Source organism: Melopsittacus undulatus, chromosome 4 (genome assembly GCF_012275295.1).
Source record: "Melopsittacus undulatus isolate bMelUnd1 chromosome 4, bMelUnd1.mat.Z, whole genome shotgun sequence".
NCBI classification, from domain to species: Eukaryota; Metazoa; Chordata; class Aves; order Psittaciformes; family Psittaculidae; genus Melopsittacus; species Melopsittacus undulatus.
Window position 1 is genome coordinate 110,167,803 of NC_047530.1, and position 21,849 is coordinate 110,189,651.

A 21,849-nucleotide genomic window follows, 5' to 3' on the forward strand; every position below is an offset into this window, starting at 1 on the left:
GTAAGTGCTGTAGGACACTCCACATTTGATACTGCTCTCTTTGGGCGAGGTGAGTAGTGCAAAAGGAGATGGCCCTTGGGAAAGGGAGTAGTTAACCATTTATGTGGACCACTTCTTGACAAAATGCCCATAACCATCTCATTGTACAGTGTTAATGTAAGTTCTTATATAAGCATATATAGAGACACAGATATGTAGCTATTTCTAAGCATGTATGTGTGTGTATACATACATATATATACACACACATATGTAAGCATCAGGAAATATGAGAGTTGAAAGATGGAATCTTCTTGGGGCTGGAAAAGTTATTTTAGGTCATTATAGGTATATTTTTTAAAGGCATTAATTATAACTTGCTTCCTTTTATTGAGGTTACGGTATTAAAGCTTGTTGGAGTTGTAGGTGGAAATTGGTTAAACAGGACGAGTACCATGTTAAAGCAGTCTGGAATAGGTGGTCTGAAAAATATGCTTACATATAGAATACATAACTAGGGATACATTACTAAAACCCCAGCTCTTTAGGATGGAAGAAGTATTTAATGGCCAAAAGAAGGAAAATAAATCCATGCATTTTCCCCTGTTTTGTTGGACAGGTTTTCCTGACCAGCACATCATACACCAGTCACTGGGGAAGGCAAAGAGCTTGGCTGGAGCATGCAGAGAGAGCTGCATACTGGAGCCCTTTTCAGGTTCAAATTGCTGGCGAGTGAGTTTGATCACATTAGCTCCTTAATGATGCTGCATTGTTTTCAATGAGCAGTTGAAGGGAATTTGTTTTTCAATACAGCCTCTCCTGAATTTCAGGTCCTGATCTCGGATCATTTGAATGAGAAGGGGGAAAACTTCATTCTAAACAATACTGAAGTCTGAGTAGTGAGACTGAATCATAGAACCACAAAATGGTTTGGGTTGGAAGGGACCTTGAAGCTCATCCAGTTCCAGCTCCCCTGTCATGGGAAGGAATAAAGGAACACTTAATGAAGAAATGTACAATCTCATCCTGTTGTCAGGGTATTAATACCACTTTGTGCTTACAGCTGTCAAGCTTGAATCTTTTTACCCAGAAAGAAGTAAAACTGCACTCTGTTTTATACCTAAAAGCAATAATTTATACAAGCAGTATATAAGAGACCCAATTTAAATACCTTTGATAAACTTCAGAAAGGTTAAACTGTAACTGGTGCCTCCTCATGTCTTTTTTCACTGTGTCCTGGTGTTCCTAGGCAAAGATTAATCCTTTCTCAGCTTAGAAAAGAAGGAACTGCTTACTGAGGAATTCAAGCCAGTAAACTGAAAAGACAGATGTATGTTGGGTGCAGTTTGTTGCTCCAGGCCATGTCTTCTCTCCAGTGTACTCACCACAAGCCCAAAAGTTAATTTCCTGTAGTTGCAGCTACTTCATTGTTTTTAAAGCTAATTTATATATCCGCTGGCTTCAGATAGAGGTCTTATAGGTCTTATAGGTATTAAATATGAACTTAAAGATGAGAAATGCCCTGAAGACAGGTAGTGAGAAGTGGGTTCACTTGCTGGAAGAGTTACACATCCATCCCACATTTGGATTCACGGTGCCTCTGGGTTTTGCATCTATAATAGCAGAAAAGCAGTGTCTGGTAACCCAGGAGGTGACAGGCACAAATCCAAGCCCTGCCAGGAGGAGCCAGTAGTGCTGAACTGCTCAGTGTCTGAATGATGCAAAGCACTCACAACCTCCCAGTCATCAGTTACAGGGATGTGGGGCAGGCAGGGTGCTGAGCAGCTGCCCATGGTGTTTGCTACATAGGGATTTAATGGTAGGGCCCGCCACAGTAGAAAGACCCATTGATGGGCCATACTATCTAGTTATGATGATTGCTTAGTATAGAAACTGGAATCACTCATATGTGTTAAGTAACCGCTATTTCACTGAGTTTTATCATTCCTTAGCTGGTGATGCTAAAACCTTCTGTATTTGAGAGGCCTGGAGGGAGAGAGGCTTCTCCACTGGCCACTCACAGCCCCACTGCCTTGCTCACCATAACTTCACGTTCATCACAGAGCAAGGAGCAGTATTACAAACTGTTATTAGCATTTCATCTGCTGGTACCATCATCCTCATGCCCCATGTCTAGGATCAGGTCAAATGCAACCTGGTCTAGTGGAAGGCGTTGGGTTGGAACTAGATGAGCTTTAAGGTCCCTTCCAGCCCAAACCATTGTATGATTTTATGACTCCATGACCCTCAGCTGACATCTCAAATCCTCTCTTCAGTTCTTTGCCAGTGGGCTCAGCAGTTTTAGTCCTATTTTAATAGAATATTAATAGTTAAATACAAATATAACTATACACCTGCATGTTGTCACACCAGCATCCAAAGAGGTGCTGGAGATGCTGATTCCACAACAGAGACCTCACTTCACATGCTGTAATGTCCCTTCTCCATCAAAAGTGCACATCAATTTCAAACTACTTGTAGTTTTTTCAATATATGCAAGAGAAAAGCTGATTTTAACACTATTTGTTAAAGATTACAGAAGTTTCTGATAGAACATTCCAGACTTCAGAACCATTTAACCAAATAAGAGTATTTCTCCCAACTTTTGTTGAGAGATGGGCAAGAAGAATATGAACTGATTGAATTAAATATCGAAAGGCAAACTCTGATACAGGTAGAAATAATAATATGGATGAAATCCAGCCCATAAATTTTCATGAGCAATCAGAAGTGTATCTAAATGAAACAGTTTAGCCATGTGAAGTCTATAAATTCAAATAAACAGGGTACAACACGTAAGGAACTGCATTCAATGCCAAGCCTTCGGTGTATGCTAAATCTGTTATTTGGAGACACAGGAGATTGAAAAATGCATTAGATATTTCTCTTGTATAAAGCCATTCTTAACACATGGACCTGAAAAAGGATTGCCTCTGCTGTCAGGTATTAAAGTGAATTAGAATATAGTGTGTAATTTAAATATGGCAAACTCGAGTGCATTTGTCTGACTGGATCTGTTAGAAGAGACACATTTCAGGATGAAACTGTAATTGCTGAGGTTCTTTGGATTCTGATTTTAGAGCTAATCTAATTCATCGACACAGACTAATTGCCTCAAGCTTGACTGACTTGGAAATAGATATTTGTTAGCTGATCATTTTCATGCTGAATAAGCATAGTTGAATTAAAAATAATATTTGGATTGCTATTTGTATTTGCTGTATTTCTTTCTGGTTTGATAAACTCTGGATACTTTATGTTAGTTTGCTTGTTTGCTATTTCTCACCATGTGTGTATATTCCACTTTAAGTGAGGGGAGTTTATTCTAATGTCTGATGCTTCAGGATAAACCTGAGTGCTGTTTTGGTGCAAACCACCCACGTTTCAATCAGCTTTGCCAGGAAAGTATCGAATGTTTTGTGCTAGTGAATTATTCAGACAATTCCCAGGCATCCTGTCTCTGGATCCCAGTGAAGAGCTCAGCACCTCCATCCCCATTCCCTCCTCGGGATCGCAGAGAGCGATGTCAGGACGAAGTGTTCCTGTCTCCAGTGTCGGTTCCACTCGGGCGCTCACAGCCGCCGTCCGTGGGGACACAATCCGGGATGGGATCGGGATCGGTATCCCACCCCCCCCTCGTTTCTGACCCGCTTCCATTGGGAGCCGCAGAGCGCCGCTCGGCCGCTGGGTGGCAGCACCGGCCCGCGAGTCACCGACGGCAGGGAGCGAGGGGTGGGGAGGGGGACCAGAGGAGCCCATGGGGATGCTGCGAGGGCTGGAGCAGCTCTGCTCTGGAGCCAGGCTGAGAGAGCTGGGCTGGGGCAGCCTGGACAAGAGAAGGCTCCTGAAGGGGAGACCTGAGAGCAGCTCCAGTGCCTAAAGGGGCTGCAGGGAACCTGGAGAGGGGCTTGGGACAAGGGCCTGTAGGGACATGCCAAGGGGAATGGCTTGAACCTGCCAGAACAGGGGAGACTGAGCTGAGCTCTTAGGCAGAAGCTGTTCCCTGTGAGGGTGCTGAGGCGCTGGCACAGGGTGCCCAGAGAAGCTGTGGCTGCCCCATCCCTGGCAGTGCTCAAGGCCAGGTTGGACACAGGGGCTTGGAGCAGCTGCTCCAGTGGAAGGGGTCCCTGCCCGTGGCAGGGGTTGGAGCTGGAGGAGCTTTAAGGTCCCTTCCAACACAAACCAGGCTGGGATTCTGTGATTCTATGGTTTCTCAGGTGTATCTGGAACAACCACATCTCTCACACTGCCAGGCAATGGGTAACAAAACACACGATGGTGAGAACACCTGCTGGAAACAGTCCCACTGAGCTAGCACAGCATTGGAAACACAAGAGAGACATGCAGAGATTGCCACCTCTTGATCAGCCCATCACAACACGCTCCTCACCCTGCAAATGCTCATGAAACTGCAGAGAGAACAAAGTGAAGTTGTGAAAAGCTCCACATTCCATGACAAGAAGTAGTTTTCCTGTGTTCTTTATCACAAAGGAGTTATGTTATGTTTGTGTGTTTACCTGGAATTACTGCTTCCTAACAAAAGGGTTTCTGCAAAGCAGAAAGAAGTCAGCATTAACAAATACTTTATGCATCAGTGTTTTTATGTCCCCAGGTGTCAGCTCAACTGAGAAGGGAGAATTTAATGAGCTCTCTGCAGACCTGTGAAGTCAGACATTTCAAACATATATTATTTAGAAAACAGAATATTTAGGTATAAATTCTCTTGTTTACACAGTAGATGCCTAAAACTTACAAACAAATCCATCCAGCCCACGCTGCAGTAACAGGAGTAATATCAGTGAGGCTGGTCTGGTTCAGCTTGATGGTTACAAGCACACGTTTCACCCATCCCTGTGGTTGTAGCTGTAGCTGACACATAGGCAGGCAGCACGTGGACAAGGAATGCCATGGAAAATGAAGCAGGCTTTCTGAAGATGAGCAGCATGCACAGGCTGGTTCATCTGCTGCTTCTAAAACTGTGCCTAAATACCTGGTATTCAGATGCATACTGTGTTAGTGGTATGAATCATCTCTTTCTGATTCTGCAGTGTGCACACAGGAGCATTCAGTGCAAACTTCATACTAGTAACACAATGGTTTTCAACTCTTCAACTTTTATTTCCACCCAGTGAAGTTGCAAGTATATAAAATCACTGGCAACAGCTTACTTTTCTGAATCATTTTCCCAAAGCATGGACAAACAGGTATTCCTTGCTGGAGGGCAGTGGAATAAACCTTTCCTGGAACACTAATGTGACAGAGCAAGGGACAGGACAGGGGTCTCCGATGAAGCTGTGCTGTTGGAGTACTGCTGTTGCTGTTGAAGTACTGCTGTTGCTGTTGAAGTACTGCTGTGCTGACTGTACAGCTCAGGAGGAGATTCCAGGATGGCCCCAAGAGGCTGTTAAAGATAAATCTTAGCCTTGGAATTTGTATGTTTGCATATGTATATATATATATATGTATTTAGATATATTTATGTGCAAAATGGGTTATGACATTCATTGCTCCAGGGTGGAATCTACTGACAAACTGCCTTCCATTAGGAAGAAATCTGATCTCCTGAGTATTCCTTACATCCCTGAAGCACTGAGGACAAAGGGGAATGGCTTGAACCTGCCAGAACAGGGGAGACTGAGCTGAGCTCTGAGGCAGAAGCTGTTCCCTGTGAGGGTGCTGAGGCGCTGGCACAGGGTGCCCAGAGAAGCTGTGGCTGCCCCATCCCTGGCAGTGCTCAAGGCCAGGTTGGACACAGGGGCTTGGAGCAGCTGCTCCAGTGGAAGGTGTCCCTGCCTGTGGCAGGGGTTGGAGCTGGAGGAGCTTTAAGGTCCCTTAATCCCAAACCAAACTGGGATTCTATGCTCTACTCTGAGCCATGCCCAGAGATATAATACCGGGTTAGACAGACCTGCGATGGGAATGCCAACAGGTAACACATAATGTGGCTTGGAAAGAAATACTTCAGACATAAGGATGATATTGACTACACAAAGATCCAGTGAGACAGATGGACTTTCACTCCTGCATTCACAGCCCCAGAATAGAGATTGACAGATTAAGAATTGGAGATTATTTTAGTTGTATGAGATGCCACCTGAAGGATTTCAATTCCCTACCACTGATCAGTATCCCATTTATATTTCGCTTTATATAGCTCTAGCTACTGATAAAGCCATGCCTTTTATCTGTGCTTCTGAGAAACTGTCTGAAGTTTCCAAAAGGCAGGCATACTCTATAGGGAAAGCACATATAGAAATGCAATTTAAAGTCACTTTTTCTGCAAATCACGATATGTCTTCCATCAAAGATGAGCAATTTTAGATTAGAATTCAGTTAGAAGTTTAGGTTTAGATTGGAGCAGCTGCTCCAGTGGAAGGGATCCCTGCCCATGGCAGGGGTTTGAACTGGGTGAGATTTAAGGTCCCTTCCAACACAAACCAGTATAAGATTGTATGATTCTAAGTGAAAAAGGTACCTGAACCCTCTGTGCAAGCACCCCTCAGCATCCTAGGGCTTTCTGGTCTGAGCTGATGTGCGTGTTGATTGCAACAGTGGTTATGGGGTGTAGGACCTGATCCCATTGCATGGGAGATGCAGGATCTGCAGCACCAGCTCCAACCCCTGCCACGGGCAGGGACCCCTTCCACTGGAGCAGCTGCTCCAAGCCCCTGTGTCCAACCTGGCCTTGAACACTGCCAGGGATGGGGCAGCCACAGCTTCTCTGGGCACCCTGTGCCAGCACCTCAGCACCCTCACAGGGAAGAGCTTCCCTATATCCAACCTAAACCTCCCCTGTTTCAGTCTGAACCCATTCCCCCTTGCTGCCCATCTCTTAGCTACAGAACAAAGGCTCATGTGGCAGATTTAACACCCTTGCTGCCAACCTGCTCCCAGCCCCTGCCTCTCACCCTTCTGTCCCCCAAATCCCCCCTCTCCCCCCAGGAAACCCCATGGCAATCGGACCGGCTGATGCCCACCTCGGGGCCCGGAGCACTCAAGCGGGGCGGAGGGGCCGTGGCCACGCGTGGGGCGGGGATGGGGTGGTCGCGGTTGGGGTATCCCATGTCTGCCTTCCGCACCCTATTTAACCCCGGTGTCCGGAGCGGTGTGGAGCCTCCGGACCATGCACCCGTTCGTGCCGCCCCCCTCGCCTCCGCCTCAGGGCCCGGCGCTGCTGGAGGCCTCCGTGTGCCCAGGCCTATGCCCTTCGGTGCGGCCGCCGCCGACCGCCGGCCCTTACCTATGGCTCGGCGGTCACACCGGACCCTCCATGCCGGTCCTGCCGCCGGGCCCGGAGCGGGGCTGGGCGGCGGTGGGTCCGCCTCCCGAGTGCCCGAGGCCGGCCCGGCCGCCTTACTCGTACTCGGCGCTGATCGCCATGGCCCTCCACAGTGCGCCGGGCCGGCGGAGGACCCTCAGCCAGATCTACCAGTACGTGTCCGAGAACTTCCCCTTCTACCGGAGGAGCAAGGCGGGTTGGCAGAACTCCATCCGGCACAACCTGTCCCTCAACGACTGCTTCAAGAAGGTGCCGAGGGCCGAGGATGACCCGGGTAAGCGGGGGAAGGGGTGAGGGAGACGGTCGGAGGGGTCCCTCCGCAGCACTGGATCCTTAATGCCTTCCGCAGGCAAAGGGAGCTACTGGACCCTCGACCCCAACTGTGAGAGGATGTTCGATAACGGCAGCTTCAGGAGGAGGAGGAGGAGGAGGAGGGCTGAGGCCGGAGCTGCCGAGGGGAGCGGAGGGTCCGGCCATGGGAGCCTCCTGTACGGGGCTGCGGTGTGAGTGCGGAACGGGAGAGAAAGGGGTTTGTAAATGGATGGGGTTTGTGTGTAATGGGTGAATTAGAGGCGCAGGAGGAAGGGAGAGGGGTTGGGGTGTGCTGGGTGCGGAGGGAAGGTGTTGAGGATGCATTCGCTCCTTTCTCACCCTGTTCTATCCCTTAGAAACCTTGGTAAGTCCTTAACCTCCTGCCCTATGGATGTCCAGGGTGGGTTTCTTCCCTTTCACAGCCAAGAGCAGAGCATAACCCCCAAACAGCCCCCCGGGTGGGTCAGGGTTGGTGCTGGATGGGTGCTGGGTTTGCAGCTTGGACTTCCCAGAGGTCATAGAATGAGTTGGATTGGAAGGGACCTTAAAGCTCATCCAGCTCCAAAAGTGAAATGCCCAAAGTGAATGTTGCCATTAGTTGCATTTTAAGCTGCTTTTAAGGTGGCCGGGGGTTGTGGTGAGCAGTGAGTGAAGAGGGGAGGTAGCCTTGTGCTGTTATAAACGGGGGGAGGGCTTTTTTATGAATGTCTTTGTGAAAACAGCATTCACATCATGCAGAGCTGCCTTTGGACTGTGAAATCCATTGGCCAAGGAGTGGGCACACACTTTTAAACAGGAAAGATGGAGAAACTCTTGCCCTGGCAGAGCTGGAGGAGCCTTCCCAAGATACTGACCTTCTGGGGAAGAAGTGACTTCACCCAACACACTTCTCCTGCTTCAGGATACAAAGCTCTGGATCCAACCGCATGGGTTGAACTCTGTATTTTCACCTTGAGACTGTTTGCCCTGGGACAGCACACCTTGAAAATGCAGCAGGACACAATGAGGAGAGCCTGGGGGGTGCAGGTGCTTCAGGGTTTCCCACTGGGGTCCTTATAACAGTGCAGCAAGTCCATGGACAATTTAAGGACCATGCCATATTGCCAGAACTATTCTTCAGGGACCATTTCAGGTGATGATTCAATGGATGGAGGCCATCATTTGTATCTCTTTGTGCTTCTGTTGTACACTATTTTTGTGTATTGGAAAGAAAAGGTGATTTTTTTCTAATAAATCAATCTAACTGGAGAAAGTTGCAAACCCTCTAAGCAAAAACACTGCTTGAAGGAAGAGCTGTGTCAGGTAATGGGTCTGCAGTACCTGGGAAGCTGCAGACTGCAGTGGAAAGGAGTGAGAGGATGCTGCAATGGGATGGGATACTGCAGTGGGGTGCTGTAATTAGGGGGAATGCTGCAGTTGGATGCTGCAGACACCCTGGGTCTGGACCAGTTGATAAGAGCCTGCTTCTGTGCAGAATGAGGAGTGTCATACCTGGGAATGGGGGAATGAGAGTGAGGGAGTGCTAAATGCAACTGCAGATCCATGTATGACCCATCACTGCAGACGGAAAGGGCATGGAGCCTCATGGACACGTTTGTCAACAGCTTCATCTGTGTGGTGTGTGTGTGTTTGAAGCATATAAGGGTATAAGACTTTGTATATGAGTGGTGAGACACCTAACATGACTGAAAGTACAGGGTGCTCTTGCAATTAGATGCCATTTCTGGCATCTCCCAATCTTGGAATAATTCGGAATCCACCCCTTGCTGATGTTCAGAGCAGCTTGGTGGCTGCTGTGGTGTTAACTGTTTGGGGATGGATGTAGGATCAAGGAAACACCATCTTTTCACCATTTTCCCCTGAATCAACTGGAGGTGGGGTGGAAAAGGTTTCACTCATTGAAGGAATACCCAAACAGAGCTAGAAATCTTGCTCATGGTTCATTTCAGCCAGGACACTGGAGAATTAGATTTAGGTTAATACCTTATGGTGAGGAAATAACACGGTTATGGTAGCTGTGCCTTTTACATGGGGTGTTCTCATACTGGTAACAAATAACAGCCTGGTTTCACTATTCAAGGATAAGCTTGTGGAAATAATGAGACTGTTTCTTTATCCAGATAGAATTAAGAGATAAGGATGCAATGGATTAAGCTGTGTGTGAGCAGCGCCCATGGGGTGTCTGCTGAATTAACTTGGAGAAATGGAAAAGTCTGATGGTAAGTTCCCAAAACCACATGCAATTTATGCCTGCAGTTCTTGCTGGTTAAGCTGAAGCAGAGTAGCTGAAAACTAGAGTTTTAATGTCCTAAGAAATCAACCAGGATTATTTTACTGGTCTTAATTCCTTATATTTTAATTTTAGTTCTATTTTAATCTGATTGCAAAAGCAATAATTTGGTATTTTTAGAGCAGTTATCACTTATGACAAGCCCATAATAAGCACAAACAGAATGTGATAAATCACCTTTATTTTTTAGTCAATTTTCATGAGCTCTGATACTCGCATGCAGTTCATCCCTGCTAAGCGTTGTGATTTCCCTGTGCTTTACTGGACTGAAATGCTCATCCAATTCCAACCCCTGCCACAGGCAGGGACCCCTTCCACTGGAGCAGCTGCTCCAAGCCCCTGTGTCCAACCTGGCCTTGAGCACTGCCAGGGATGGGGCAGCCACAGCTTTTCTGGGCACCCTGTCCCCAGGCCAGATAAATAATACCATGAGCTGACTCAGGAGACAGTGGTTGTACAGTGAGTTCCAATAAGAGCTGCAGAAGTCGGGGTGGTAGAGGGGAAATGTTCTAACGAAGTAGTGAAAAAGACATATAATAACAATACTATCTATCTGGTACTGGCTTTAAGAACCATATGGCTAAATAAGGACCACAAACTCTCTACTCCTACCTGCAGCAGTAGCTTTTACAATGCCCATCTCCTACCTACCGAAAAGGATTAGTGTATTCTCACAAGATCAAACCTTTTTCCTTTCAAACTGACCACACATGGCTTAGATATCTGTTTGGTTTTATATATATAAAATGGATTTTTTTAGGGAAAACACTTTTTTATCACCTGTATAACCAGATAAAAGGGAAGTTGTTTCATTATTATTATTTTAGGGTGATTACTGCTGTGCTTGCTGAAAGATTCCCCACTATTAACTCTGCCAACAGCTTGGTTCATTTATGACTGTCAGGTTGTGATAGAACTGATACATGGTATTTTGTTTTCATTATGGGCTTAACCCACAAGGTGTTTCTGCTCACGCTGAGCCCACAGACACTGCAGGCTGTGAGTTTTCCATCATTTTATTGAGATGAGCTCATTAGTTCTTCTTCAGACTAAGAAACAACCATGTTTCAGCTGAGTTGGCCCCTACCATGGCTGCCTGACCTCTTCACATGATCAGCACAGACTCTTTGCTATGCTAGCTGTGAGTTTGTGATATAAACTTAGTTCCTTGATGCTCATTCCTAGCTGGGGTTTTTTCCCTGTTAAAGTGCTTTGTGAAAGAGCAATGAATTTTATCAGCAATATCATGAAACGTCTCATAACTGTACCCTGGAGCTTCTCATTAAGACAATACTCTGCTCTGGTGAGACCTCACCTGGAGCATTGTGTGCAGTTCTGGTGTCCTCAACATAAAAAGGACATGGAACTGTTGGAACAAGTCCAGAGGAGGCCACGAGGATGATCAGGGACTGGAGCAGCTCCTGTATGGAGACAGGCTGAGAAAGTTGGGGCTGTTCAGCCTGGAGAAGAGAAGGCTGCGTGGAGACCTCATAGCAGCTTCCAGTATCTGAAGGGGGCCTACAGGGATGCTGGGGAGGGACTGTTCATTAGGGACTGCAGTGATAGGACAAGGGGTAATGGTTTAAAACTTAAACAGGGGAAGTTTAGATTGGATATAAGGAAGAAATTCTTTCCTGTGAGGGTGCTGAGGCACTGGAATGGGTTGCCCAGGGAGGTTGTGAATGCTCCATCCCTGGCAGTGTTCAAGACCAGGCTGGATGAAGCTTTGGTTGCTATGGTTTAGTGTGAGGTGTCCCTGCCCATGGCAGGGGGGTTGGAACTGGATGATCTTAAGGTCCTTTCCAACCCAAACCATTCTGTGATTCTATCAGTCTGACTGTAATAAATGTCTATTTAAAAGTTCTTTAAAGTGCTCAAGTGTGTAGGTGAACATTCTGTGAAAGGGGTTTGCTCGCATGCTGTCCTGCAACACACCAAATAGGAGCAAGAAGAACTGACAGCTCAGCTCCATTCTCTTTTTCCTCTGTGTAGGTCCTGAAAGAACAGCACCATCAAACAAGCAAGCAAACAATCACATAATGAAGTTGTCCGGGGAGGAAATGTTCTTTCCTGTAAGTGTCTCTTCTGGCAGGATATGGCTGTGTTTGTACAAGGAGACCTTACAACAGTCTTCCAGTACCTAGATGGACCCGCAAGAAACCTGGAGAGGGGCTTGGGACAAGGGCCTGTAGGGACAGGCCAAGGGGAATGGCTTGAACCTGCCAGAACAGGGGAGACTGAGCTGAGCTCTTAGGCAGAAGCTGTTCCCTGTGAGGGTGCTGAGGCGCTGGCACAGGGTGCCCAGAGAAGCTGTGGCTGCCCCATCCCTGGCAGTGCTCAAGGCCAGGTTGGACACAGGGGCTTGGAGCAGCTGCTCCAGTGGAAGGGGTCCCTGCCCATGGCAGGGGTTGGAGCTGGAGGAGCTTTGAGGTCCCTTCATCCCAAACCAGGCTGGGATTCTGTGCTTCTGGTAGCTCTCTCAGCAAAGAGCTTCCTCATGCCCCTGCCTTTCCCTGAGCATGTGGAACCCCTCAACCTTGGGAACAGCCAGGGCAGCCTCCAGTCCCACTGCAGCCGTAGGGGCAGCTCCCTTGGCTCTGAACATCTTCCACTTGCTGCTGGGTAATGTTGCCATTTTAGGACTTGAAATCCCAGTATTGCCTCCTGTTTCGAGTGACTGCTTGTGTGCTGAAGAGAGCAGGATACACCACACCACAGGTAGTAAGAAACTGTGATTTCCTGGCTTCCCATCCTGAACCAACAGCTTTAAACACCTTTTTTATGTATTGTATCTGAACAAACCATGAGATGCTTCATAGTCTACTTAGACCAAAGCAGGACAAAGGAATGTCAGGGAATGCCATCATTCCAGGCAGGCTTTAGAAGGGGAACCCAAAGAGCTGGTCCATGTAATTGTAAATAAAAGCAAGCCTGTGGTTTAAAATTGCTCATATGAATCTGAAACCTTTCATTAAAGTATTAAAACTCTTCCTTCTTAAGGCTGTTTCTCTCTTCATCACAAGCCCAACCAATCTGCCCCAAGGCTTATCCAAGCAAAAGGGTTTCCAGCGGCTTTGGGGCAGATGTGGAGTTAATGGAAGCCTTGGGCAGCCCCGGGCACTGGAGCAAAGAGAAGGGAAAAGTCAAGCAGGACGTGATAAATGGCTCTGTGCAAAATCTGAGTGCAAGCAAATGCCCATAGGGTCTAAGAACAAAATGAGTTTGGGCTGCGCTGAAGAGTCCATTTATTGAGAAGTTACCTTGGAAGTAAACCTCCTCTGTGATAGTGAACCTCAGCATGAATACATACATGTATGCTGTCAGTGCACATTGTGCAATGGGGGTGGGTATCAATTCACAGTAGATGCTTTAATCTCCATAGGTATGGTCCAGTGTATTTCTTATTGCTGTAAATAGAGAGTAACAAGAACCAGAAAAGGAAGTCAAGTTTATAGTACTTGAGTACTTTATAGCATTTTTTGCTGAGAATAAATGTTACCTGGAGGCTGTATCATGTGTTATCAAGCACAGTTTCCTTCAGTTTGCTATGTATTGTATTGTAATATTGTACTAGGGTAGGTTTGGGACAGCCTTGCTCTGAGTCTGGTGGAGTGTTAATACTAGTTCTGAGTGGCTGCAGGCTGCAGCCTGTCTCCAAGCACAGGAACAAGCTCACACTTGGCTTTTCTATATCCCAACACTCCTTTAAGTACAGATACAGTGCACAAATAGTCAGAAAAGGGCACCTTGTGGGGATTGCATGTATTACATTTAAATACTGCTTCATTCTCATCGCTTCATTCCTTGAGACACCTAGTCTAGTTGTTAATACAGAAGAAAGGTGGTCAGACTGCAGGGACCCAAAGTGCCCTTTTAAACAATAGGTATATTAAACCATGGGATACAACCTCAATCTTTGTTTCAGCACAAAGATCTTTCTACATAATGTATTTAGCATCTAACAATTGCACATCTTTAAGAACTACATCAGCTGTGGGTTTACCCACATGGAAAGGTATAACAGTGATTTAGTGACAAACTGATGCTAATATGTCTCTTTAGACCTCAAAGCAAAACAATATTAAGGATACAGTATAAACTGTCCCAAGGGTTAGGGTTATCACTGCAATAGCAGTCATCCTTTGGGGGGACTGGAGCTGCAGACTGGACACACTGGCCAGGTCACCCTGAATGTGTTTCCAATTGAACCTTTTCCTGCCTTTTCCATGGTGTTTGAATTTCAATACTAGTTTGCAATGTGACTCTCCAGGCTTGGTTTTCTGGGGGTAATTCCTGCATCCCATCTTCTTGTAATCATGGACCGGTGATTGAAATAGAGCACAAGCTAAGGACCTCTTGAGGGTTTTGTGGTGGTCCATCTGAGATGGGGTTAGGGTTGGGGTTAGGGTTAGGTCTTAAGACCCTAGACAGGAAGCATTTCAAGTGTGCCCAGGCTGGAAAGCTTATTTCCATGCCAGGAAAATATGAAGGGCTTAAGGGCAGCAATAGGCTCAGCAATCCCTTTGTCCTGATGGGCTGGAGGTTTCATCATGTAGGGAAAGAGGTTTTCATGAGTATGAGAGTTTTAGTCCACATTGGACCTTGACACAGACTCTGTAATTCTCAGTTTCCTTTATTTCCAAGCATTTGAAAGCTTTTCCAGAGTCTCCCACCAATACATTTTGGAAAGGTTCAAATGACTTTGTAGTCTCAGAAGCGTGTGTGAAGACTTCAGAGCCATAACCTCATCCCCACCAGCAGGCACCAGCAGTGTCATGGTGCCCCTGTCCTGGACACCCCACTGTGTATCTGCACTTCTCATCACGGGGGTATAAGCTTACAGAGAGATACTTTTGGAGTCAGAGGTTAGCTAAATGCATCACACATCATTCAGCTTTGACACTTGCAGTGCTGTGCTTTGGAAGCAGTTAATAGCCAAGAGAACAACGATGACTTCTATGATTCAAAGTGACCCAAAGCATTGAGGGATCTTTTACTGGTAGGCATCAATTTTCAGGGTAAGTTCCAACAGTTTGCTCCTGCTGGCTATAAAATAACTGAACAAAAGGGTTTGCTAAAGGGGGAATATTTCATGCTTCTGAGGTTTTCTCACCCTCCTGAGATCCTGAAGATAACACACACTCATGTTTCTGACTGCAAATGACAGCAGAAACCTGTTAATGCATCCCATAAAGACACACAGGTAAGAACTATGTTCACTCCTGCTGCCTTCTGCTCAGCAAGATGATGCACTGTAGGAGACTGGGATTCAAGGTGCTTTTACTGACACAACTAAAGATGCTTGGATGAATTTCCCTTGCTGCTGTGCCCAGAGCAGTGTCAAGGCACTACCATGGACATTTAGGTCTTCTGTGTCACATCTCTTAAGGCAAAGCAGTGCTTGTGAGAGATGTGAATGACTGTGTCTTGTCCAGAAGAGATTTCTGGTAGTTATCCCTGAAACAAAGAATTAGGAACCCAGAAGCAAAGAGCAAAATGGGTTTTAGGAAAGGGAAAAGGGAAAAGGGAAAAGGAAAAGGAAAAAGGGAAAGGCAAATGGGAAAGGGAAGGGAAAGGAGGGAAATAGAACACTGTGAGTAGGTAGGAAGCATTGAAAAAGCCCTCCTAAAGCATCCTGCTGTGAAAACAAAGACTTAAGACAGCCAAAGGCTGATTAGGAGCTGTGGTACCAGGGTGATCCCGTTAGGGGTGTAAAACTGTTTTGATTTCGAGATGTTTCAGATGGAAGAATTATCCAGCAGCAAGGATGGAATCCTTAATGCAAGAAGTGTTTCCTTAAGTCCTCTTAATGAAAGAGATGGGGAAACAACGGAGGGGAAAAGGCTCTGAAGGAATACAAATATATACTGTGGAGAGGAGTCCTGCCTTGATAACAAAGAGAGGGACAGCAGAGGGGAGAGGACTCGGTTTGAATGAGGTGGTACTGGCTTTGGCCGCCACCTTCAGGGCTTCAGATAGAACCTCTCAATACAATACACTGTTCATTAACTTCCCCTTTCCCCAGAGGAAATTAGTGTCCGGTTGGGTTTAGCCCTACCTAGAAAATCAGGTTTGATTCTCTTCCTTGGGTTCAAATTCACAAGTGGGAAGCTGCTCCAGTGGAAGGGGTCCCTGCTCGTGGCAGGGGTTGGAGCTGGAGGAGCTTTAATGTCCATTCCAACCCAAACCAGGCTGGGAGTCTATGCTCTGCTCTGAGCCATGCCCAGTCTATGAATTTCTAGGAATAGAAACTAAGAAACCAGCTTTATTTGTCTGTCTGTCTTTAACTGCATGCCTTGCAATGCCTGGTAATAATATTGTGCCTTTAGGAAGTGTTTTAGTATGGAATAAAGAACTATTTTGCAAGTGCTTCCTACTGTATGTCCCAAGTGCCCAGCACTGCTGCCCTGTGCTTGATGCAAACACAGAGGTAGGAAATGTCCCCTCAAGGGGCTTGTGCTGTTCTGCAGTGATTCAGAACAAGAGCCTAATAACACAAAAGACTTATATCCCTCTTCATGTTATCTTTTGGGTTTCCTTAGGTATAATACTTAAGGGTTTTTCCCTTTAACTGATGCTAAAGGCTTGTTTGGGGAACAAACTCTTGTGAATACAACTATGAGATGAGTGCTCAAGGCTGAGCCTTGTGGTTATGGGGGTTCAAAGTTCCACACCTTCTCTGTTGGAAATTGTTGGGGTTTGTGTTGGGTTTGTTGGGTTTTTTAAGCATGCCACCAAAAAGGGACATATTTGACATCCATATTTAAGGAACAGTCCTGCTCTGTGTTTTAGACAGGATTCATCTCCACAGCCGAATTATCCTCATTGTTAAGGCTGAAACATGATGCTTGGGATTACCTCTGCCCTCTAATGTCTTATTCCTGCACTTTAATACATCTTCGTGATGGCCAGTGTCAAAGAGGATGAAACCTCAGACCTTTTGGTACCTGGCTGAGGATGACCGACTGCTAAAGGCTAACTTCATGTGGCCTTCCAGAGGACAACCATGCTTTCACCTTATTGTCAGAGATCACTTGCTGCCTCTTGTATTACCAGATCATTATTTTCTATTAAGGCAGCAGCTTCTCATTTTAAAGCAAACATTGCCCTTGAAAGCATCCCATTGCCACTGATACAATGATGCTTCATCAAGTTATCTCCATAAGCACATGTCAGCAATTGCTGTGGGTAAATTACATACATCAAAGGCTTCTAATGACCATGCTTGGAGTAAAATGAGCTTCTTGCATTCACAGCATTAATTAAGCCAAACACCACCTTCCACATATGCTGCTTTCCTTAATAGCCTGTGCTGTCTATACAGTATAAATCACTGCCTGTCTGCTCAGTTTTGATACACTGGGTAAAGCAACACACTCTAGTTTGCATTTATTTGCTCTAGGAGAGGTCGTAAGTTGCACATATCTTAAGCAAACAGTAGAATATTAGATAAATTAAAGCTCATTGCAGCTCAATGTATGGAGGTGTTGGCAAAAGGGCATTATCTGCACAAGTTCACTGTTTCTTGCAGCATATTATACACCTCTATTCGTCCAGCATTAGCATGTAAAGCTGCTTGTATGACATTCTACACTCTTGAAGGTCATCTCACAGGTCTTACCCCTCAATGATCTATTTGCTTTCATTTAGGCTCCCCGTGGGGAGATCTCTTCAGCAAGCTCATTTTGACAATTCTGGGTTAGATTTGGCACACTGCAATAGAGCAGAACATCAGAGGAAGGAGGAGGAAGCCCCGTGCAGGCAGACAGAGCACCTTGAGCATGCATGGCACTGGCTGACCCCCAACTCCTTCCTTCAGCAACCATCTCCCCAGCAAAGCATGGGGTGGGATAGAGATGGAGGAGGGTGGTAAAGAAGTGCCTGCAGTCCCTTGGATGAAGAAAGGCAAATGACAGCCAAGGGTGGCAATGGGTTCATTTCCCTGCAAATAAGAAGTGGGATAAAAAAGCTGGGATTGCAATCAATTTAAAATCAATGAATAAAAAAGAGGGAAGTCAATTCCAGGGATGCCCCATCCCTGGCAGTGTTCAAGGCTGGGTTGGATGGGGCTTGGAGCAAGCTGCTCTAGTAGAAGGTGTCCCTCCCCATGGCAAGGGGGTTAAAACTGGATGATCTTAAGGTCCTTTCCAGCCCAAACCATTCTATGGTGCTCCAGCTGTCCTCCATCACCCCTTTGGTCCTCTCCCATAGCATCTATGAGCAGTGACTCCAACACCAGACAGTTCATCCTCAGCGTTGCCTTCACGACAGCTGGAAGTTTTCTCATAAACAAATGCTTTGCTATGCACAGCAAAGCCAACCCCATTCACAAAGCTGCTTCCAAGACTGCATAATCAGAAGGTAATAATAGCAATTGGTTAGGAAATAAGGGAGCAGACTTAAAAAGGAAGTGGAATTTGGCAGGCAACGGCAGTAAGTCAAGTTCTGAGCAAATTAAAACCGAGTGGTACAAAGTATTTATAGAAACAAAGTCATTTCTCATCCTTTTAAAGCAGGGGCTTGTCCAATGGATAGACAACATCCACCCAAGCTAAGATGTATCCTTACAGCAACTGAACTCCAGAGCCATATATATAAACTCCATTCACATCTTTTTGACACATGCACAATGTATCCCAAGTGTAAAGCGAACCTGCTGGATCACTAACCCAATTATAGATGTATATTAAAATCCCTTCAGATTTAGACTAGTACTGGGTCTCACTTGTCATTATAAAGCATTTGTTTTTTAGGTTTCCAGCACTATCAGAATTCTGGAGTGGATGTTCATTATTCAAAAGTCCCAAAAAGAGTGTTTCTGAGGTCAAACTATGGCTGAGAAAGTCCTCTCAAGGATCACTACCAATGAAGCCATCCACTGGTATTGGGGAATAAAGTCTGTACATAGTGATTCTTGGGTTGGAAAGATCAACAGTGGCTTGGGTTTGAGTTTATTATCTAACTAGCTGGTAGAGCCCACAGGATTGACCTAATTATGTGTAAAGGTGTGCCCTAACCATAGGGCCAGCTGTGGCTCATTCTCATTTGGTTTCCTTACTACTATAATTACATGAGCCTGTGGCCACCTGCAAGGAGAACAGCTCTAATTCCCATTATCTCTCCCCAAATCTGGCTTTGGCAATCAAGGAATGAGAGGTGTTAAATAGCTTGTGCTTCCTGCTTCTCCATCAGCTCCTTGCTTGGAGTAACATCGACCGTGGTACATGTTTGGTTTTCAGCCTCTAAGGTCTCTGTGAAGCAGTTTCCTAATGAAGCCAGCTTGCTTTAGGATGGAGGAGCTACAGGAGCCAGAGCTGGAAGCTTCAGGAAAGGAAAGATAAGTATATGTGTTGTTGTATTTATATTGTCCTTTCCTTACTCTAGCTTTTTACCAGTGAGTGATGACTAAAACACTAGCAAAGTGAGCCAAAGCACTCTTCTGAACATGCAGTGTATAATTCTTGGTACAGAATACACAAGGAGTTATGCTTATTTCCAACCAGGTCCCAGGATCTACAATAATCATCAATGTCAGAGGTAGCTTTGTTAACATGCTATTTTATAGTGAGTTATTTATTCCTCTCAAACCTTGGCTTTGGGAGCCATGTAATTGCACTTGTTTGTTTCCAACTCATTTTTATTGCAGAAATGTTAGAACTCTCAGGAAAAAGCTGCTATGAGGAATAAGGAAAGATAAAATAAATGGTGTGAATTTCCTATTAACACCTCTCGCTGCCTATAAATTAATCTTATAATTTATGAAGCCTTTTGGATTAGAAGCTCTGTAGAGGCTGGTTTAGAAATGTATTTATCTGACTCCCAATTCTCCCTCTATTTTGCCATTTAGTGTTATCTTTGTACTCCTGAGGTGAAAACTCAACACTGATGCTTGACTTCTTCAGTGCCTTCTGATGGAGGCTTGATTTGTATTCTTCTTTTAGGCATAAGAATATAACTTGCTATGAGTATTTCAAAAGGCTTTAAAGGATGATTGTTGTTTTAACAGAAGTTGTAGAGTTTCCAGGTTTATTTCCTGAATAATTTAAAGGCAGGAGTAGGAAATATCATCCACTTGAAAGAGCCTCAAGGAAACATGTTGTTCTTATGCAGCACTTGAATCTTGAAAGCTGGCTGAAATGAGAACATGTGTAGTGTTGGGGGTTTATGGCAAGGATTAGTCCTACATTTCTGTTGGCTTTGCTTCAATAGCTGCAAGGGATGTTATGGGAAATTAGGATTTGAACCTGCTTTCTGCTTCACGGATGGTTTGAACACATGGAGTCAGGATCTGAGTCTGGGCTATGCTGGAGTGTGAAGATCTTGGAGCTCTTTGCAGCCCTGTGTAGCTTCCCTTGCCCATGGCAGGGGAAGGATTCAGGGCTCATGGATGTTTCAGTAGTCAACATTATATAACATATAATCTTTGCATATAAGACATAAAGAGACATACCATCTTTGCATGTAATCCATAACAAAGTATTTTGCCTTCACCCCAGTGTCCTCCTGACCCTTCTCACCTTCTTTGATATGAGAAAATAGCTGTGTAGTTTGTGTCCTACACAGCAAAAGTGGGTATGTATGGGGTGCAGCCTTTCCCCCTCGCATCTCTTGTAATATGATAACACACCTGAAGACAAGTGCAAAGCCATCTTTGTCAAAATTAAACATTCTTTTGGCAAGACACAGTGATAAAATGTTAAATATTTAATGTTCCTCTGATTTCCTGTGCTTTTTGTTGTATGGTTTGTGGTTCTAATGTTGCTTATGAGATGCCTAGGATGCTATGGTACCTCAGGGCCATGAAAGATTGATTTAATAGGGTTTATTTATTATTAAAAACCCCTTTTCCAGACCTTTTATAGCTCCAGAAGGAAGTTGAAGTATGTTCTTTTCCACTTCTTAGCTCAGGAGCTTGCAGCTAGTGAACTGCGGTGGGATGTTGTAGGAATGAGCCTGCATCTCCCGGTGATGCACCCACACTGTTAGTGTGTGATGTGAATTCAGGCTCCTGGTTTTCTCTGCTGTGTAGTGGCAGCTTCATTTGATCACTGGGCTTTTAGTGAAGTCTAATACTGCAGCTTACCCATGAGCAGTTCTGTTTGGGTGGTTTTCCTCTGCCCTAAGGATAAATCAGGACTGGGTGTTTGAAAAAGCACTTCTGAGAGGAAGAACCAGAGTACTGTGTGTGTAATAGTCAAATAATATATAATATAGACCCATTGGACTGGCTATAAAGTGTTGAGCACCTTTCATTTCCACTGATGCAAGGGAAGCCAATCTATCACTTGACAGCTTAGGGAAGGGGATGAAGTGTTGGGAAAAGGTTGTTCTTCTGGTTTGAAAGGCAGTGCTAAAAACTGATGTTGCAGTGAGCTGAAAGTCTTCTGATTTAAGATCAGTATGTGGTTTCCACCATACTTCTTTCCATCAGTCAGTTATGGCTGGGCAATAGCACTGTTTGCCCAAATAAAGCCACTGAGTGATGCTGTGTCTGTACTTCTATTGGGTGGAGGAGCCTTTATAGGAGGAGAACCTATCTCTCCTCCCTCCCTGCACAGGAAGGATGCTCCTTTGTTTGCATTTCAAACAACTCCATCTTTGGAGGTTTGCCTTTGGTCCTAGTGGTGCAGCTCTGGTTGTGTGTAAGGAGCAGGTTATTTACAAGCAGAAAGCACTTTCCCATTGGTTCATCTCACTCTTGGATTTCTCTTTAAACTCAAATAAGCTCTTAAAACCTGTTCAGTGAGATAGCTGATAGCACCTCATATTTCAGCTATTAAAAGAAGCTATTTGTGTGTCATCTCCGATGGTATCTACAGCTCAGTCTTTTAAACAATGTGAACACATCTGAACTTACTGTCACCATGAAAACAATACATCAAGGTGCCCATAGTCACAACTTGTACAGAAGAGAAGAAAGCCTTATTAAGAGGCAGCATATCACCCATTGCAGAGCCTCTGGCAAGGTCCAGGTTCCCTTAAAAGCATC

The 21,849-nt window shown here is 45.3% G+C and overlaps 1 protein-coding gene across 1 annotated transcript; it reads left to right on the plus strand.

Annotated features, from left to right (window-relative positions):
- The first annotated feature begins 7,102 nt into the window (after positions 1 to 7,102).
- Positions 7,103 to 8,774, plus strand: FOXI2 (forkhead box I2). The gene is made up of 3 exons (XM_005140250.3): positions 7,103 to 7,532; positions 7,608 to 7,761; positions 8,309 to 8,774. The coding sequence occupies exons 1-3, from the start codon at positions 7,103 to 7,105 to the stop codon at positions 8,325 to 8,327; spliced, it is 603 nt and encodes a 200-aa protein (XP_005140307.3). The 3' UTR covers positions 8,328 to 8,774.
- Positions 8,775 to 21,849: the final 13,075 nt, after the last annotated feature.

Bases quoted from the DNA above. Each gene is read 5' to 3' on its own strand.
- FOXI2 (XM_005140250.3), top strand. From the start codon at position 7,103: ATGCACCCGTTCGTGCCGCCCCCCTCGCCTCCGCCTCAGGGCCCGGCG. The intron at 7,533-7,607 runs GTAAGCGGGGGA...TGCCTTCCGCAG, and splicing joins GAGGGCCGAGGATGACCCGG to GCAAAGGGAGCTACTGGACC.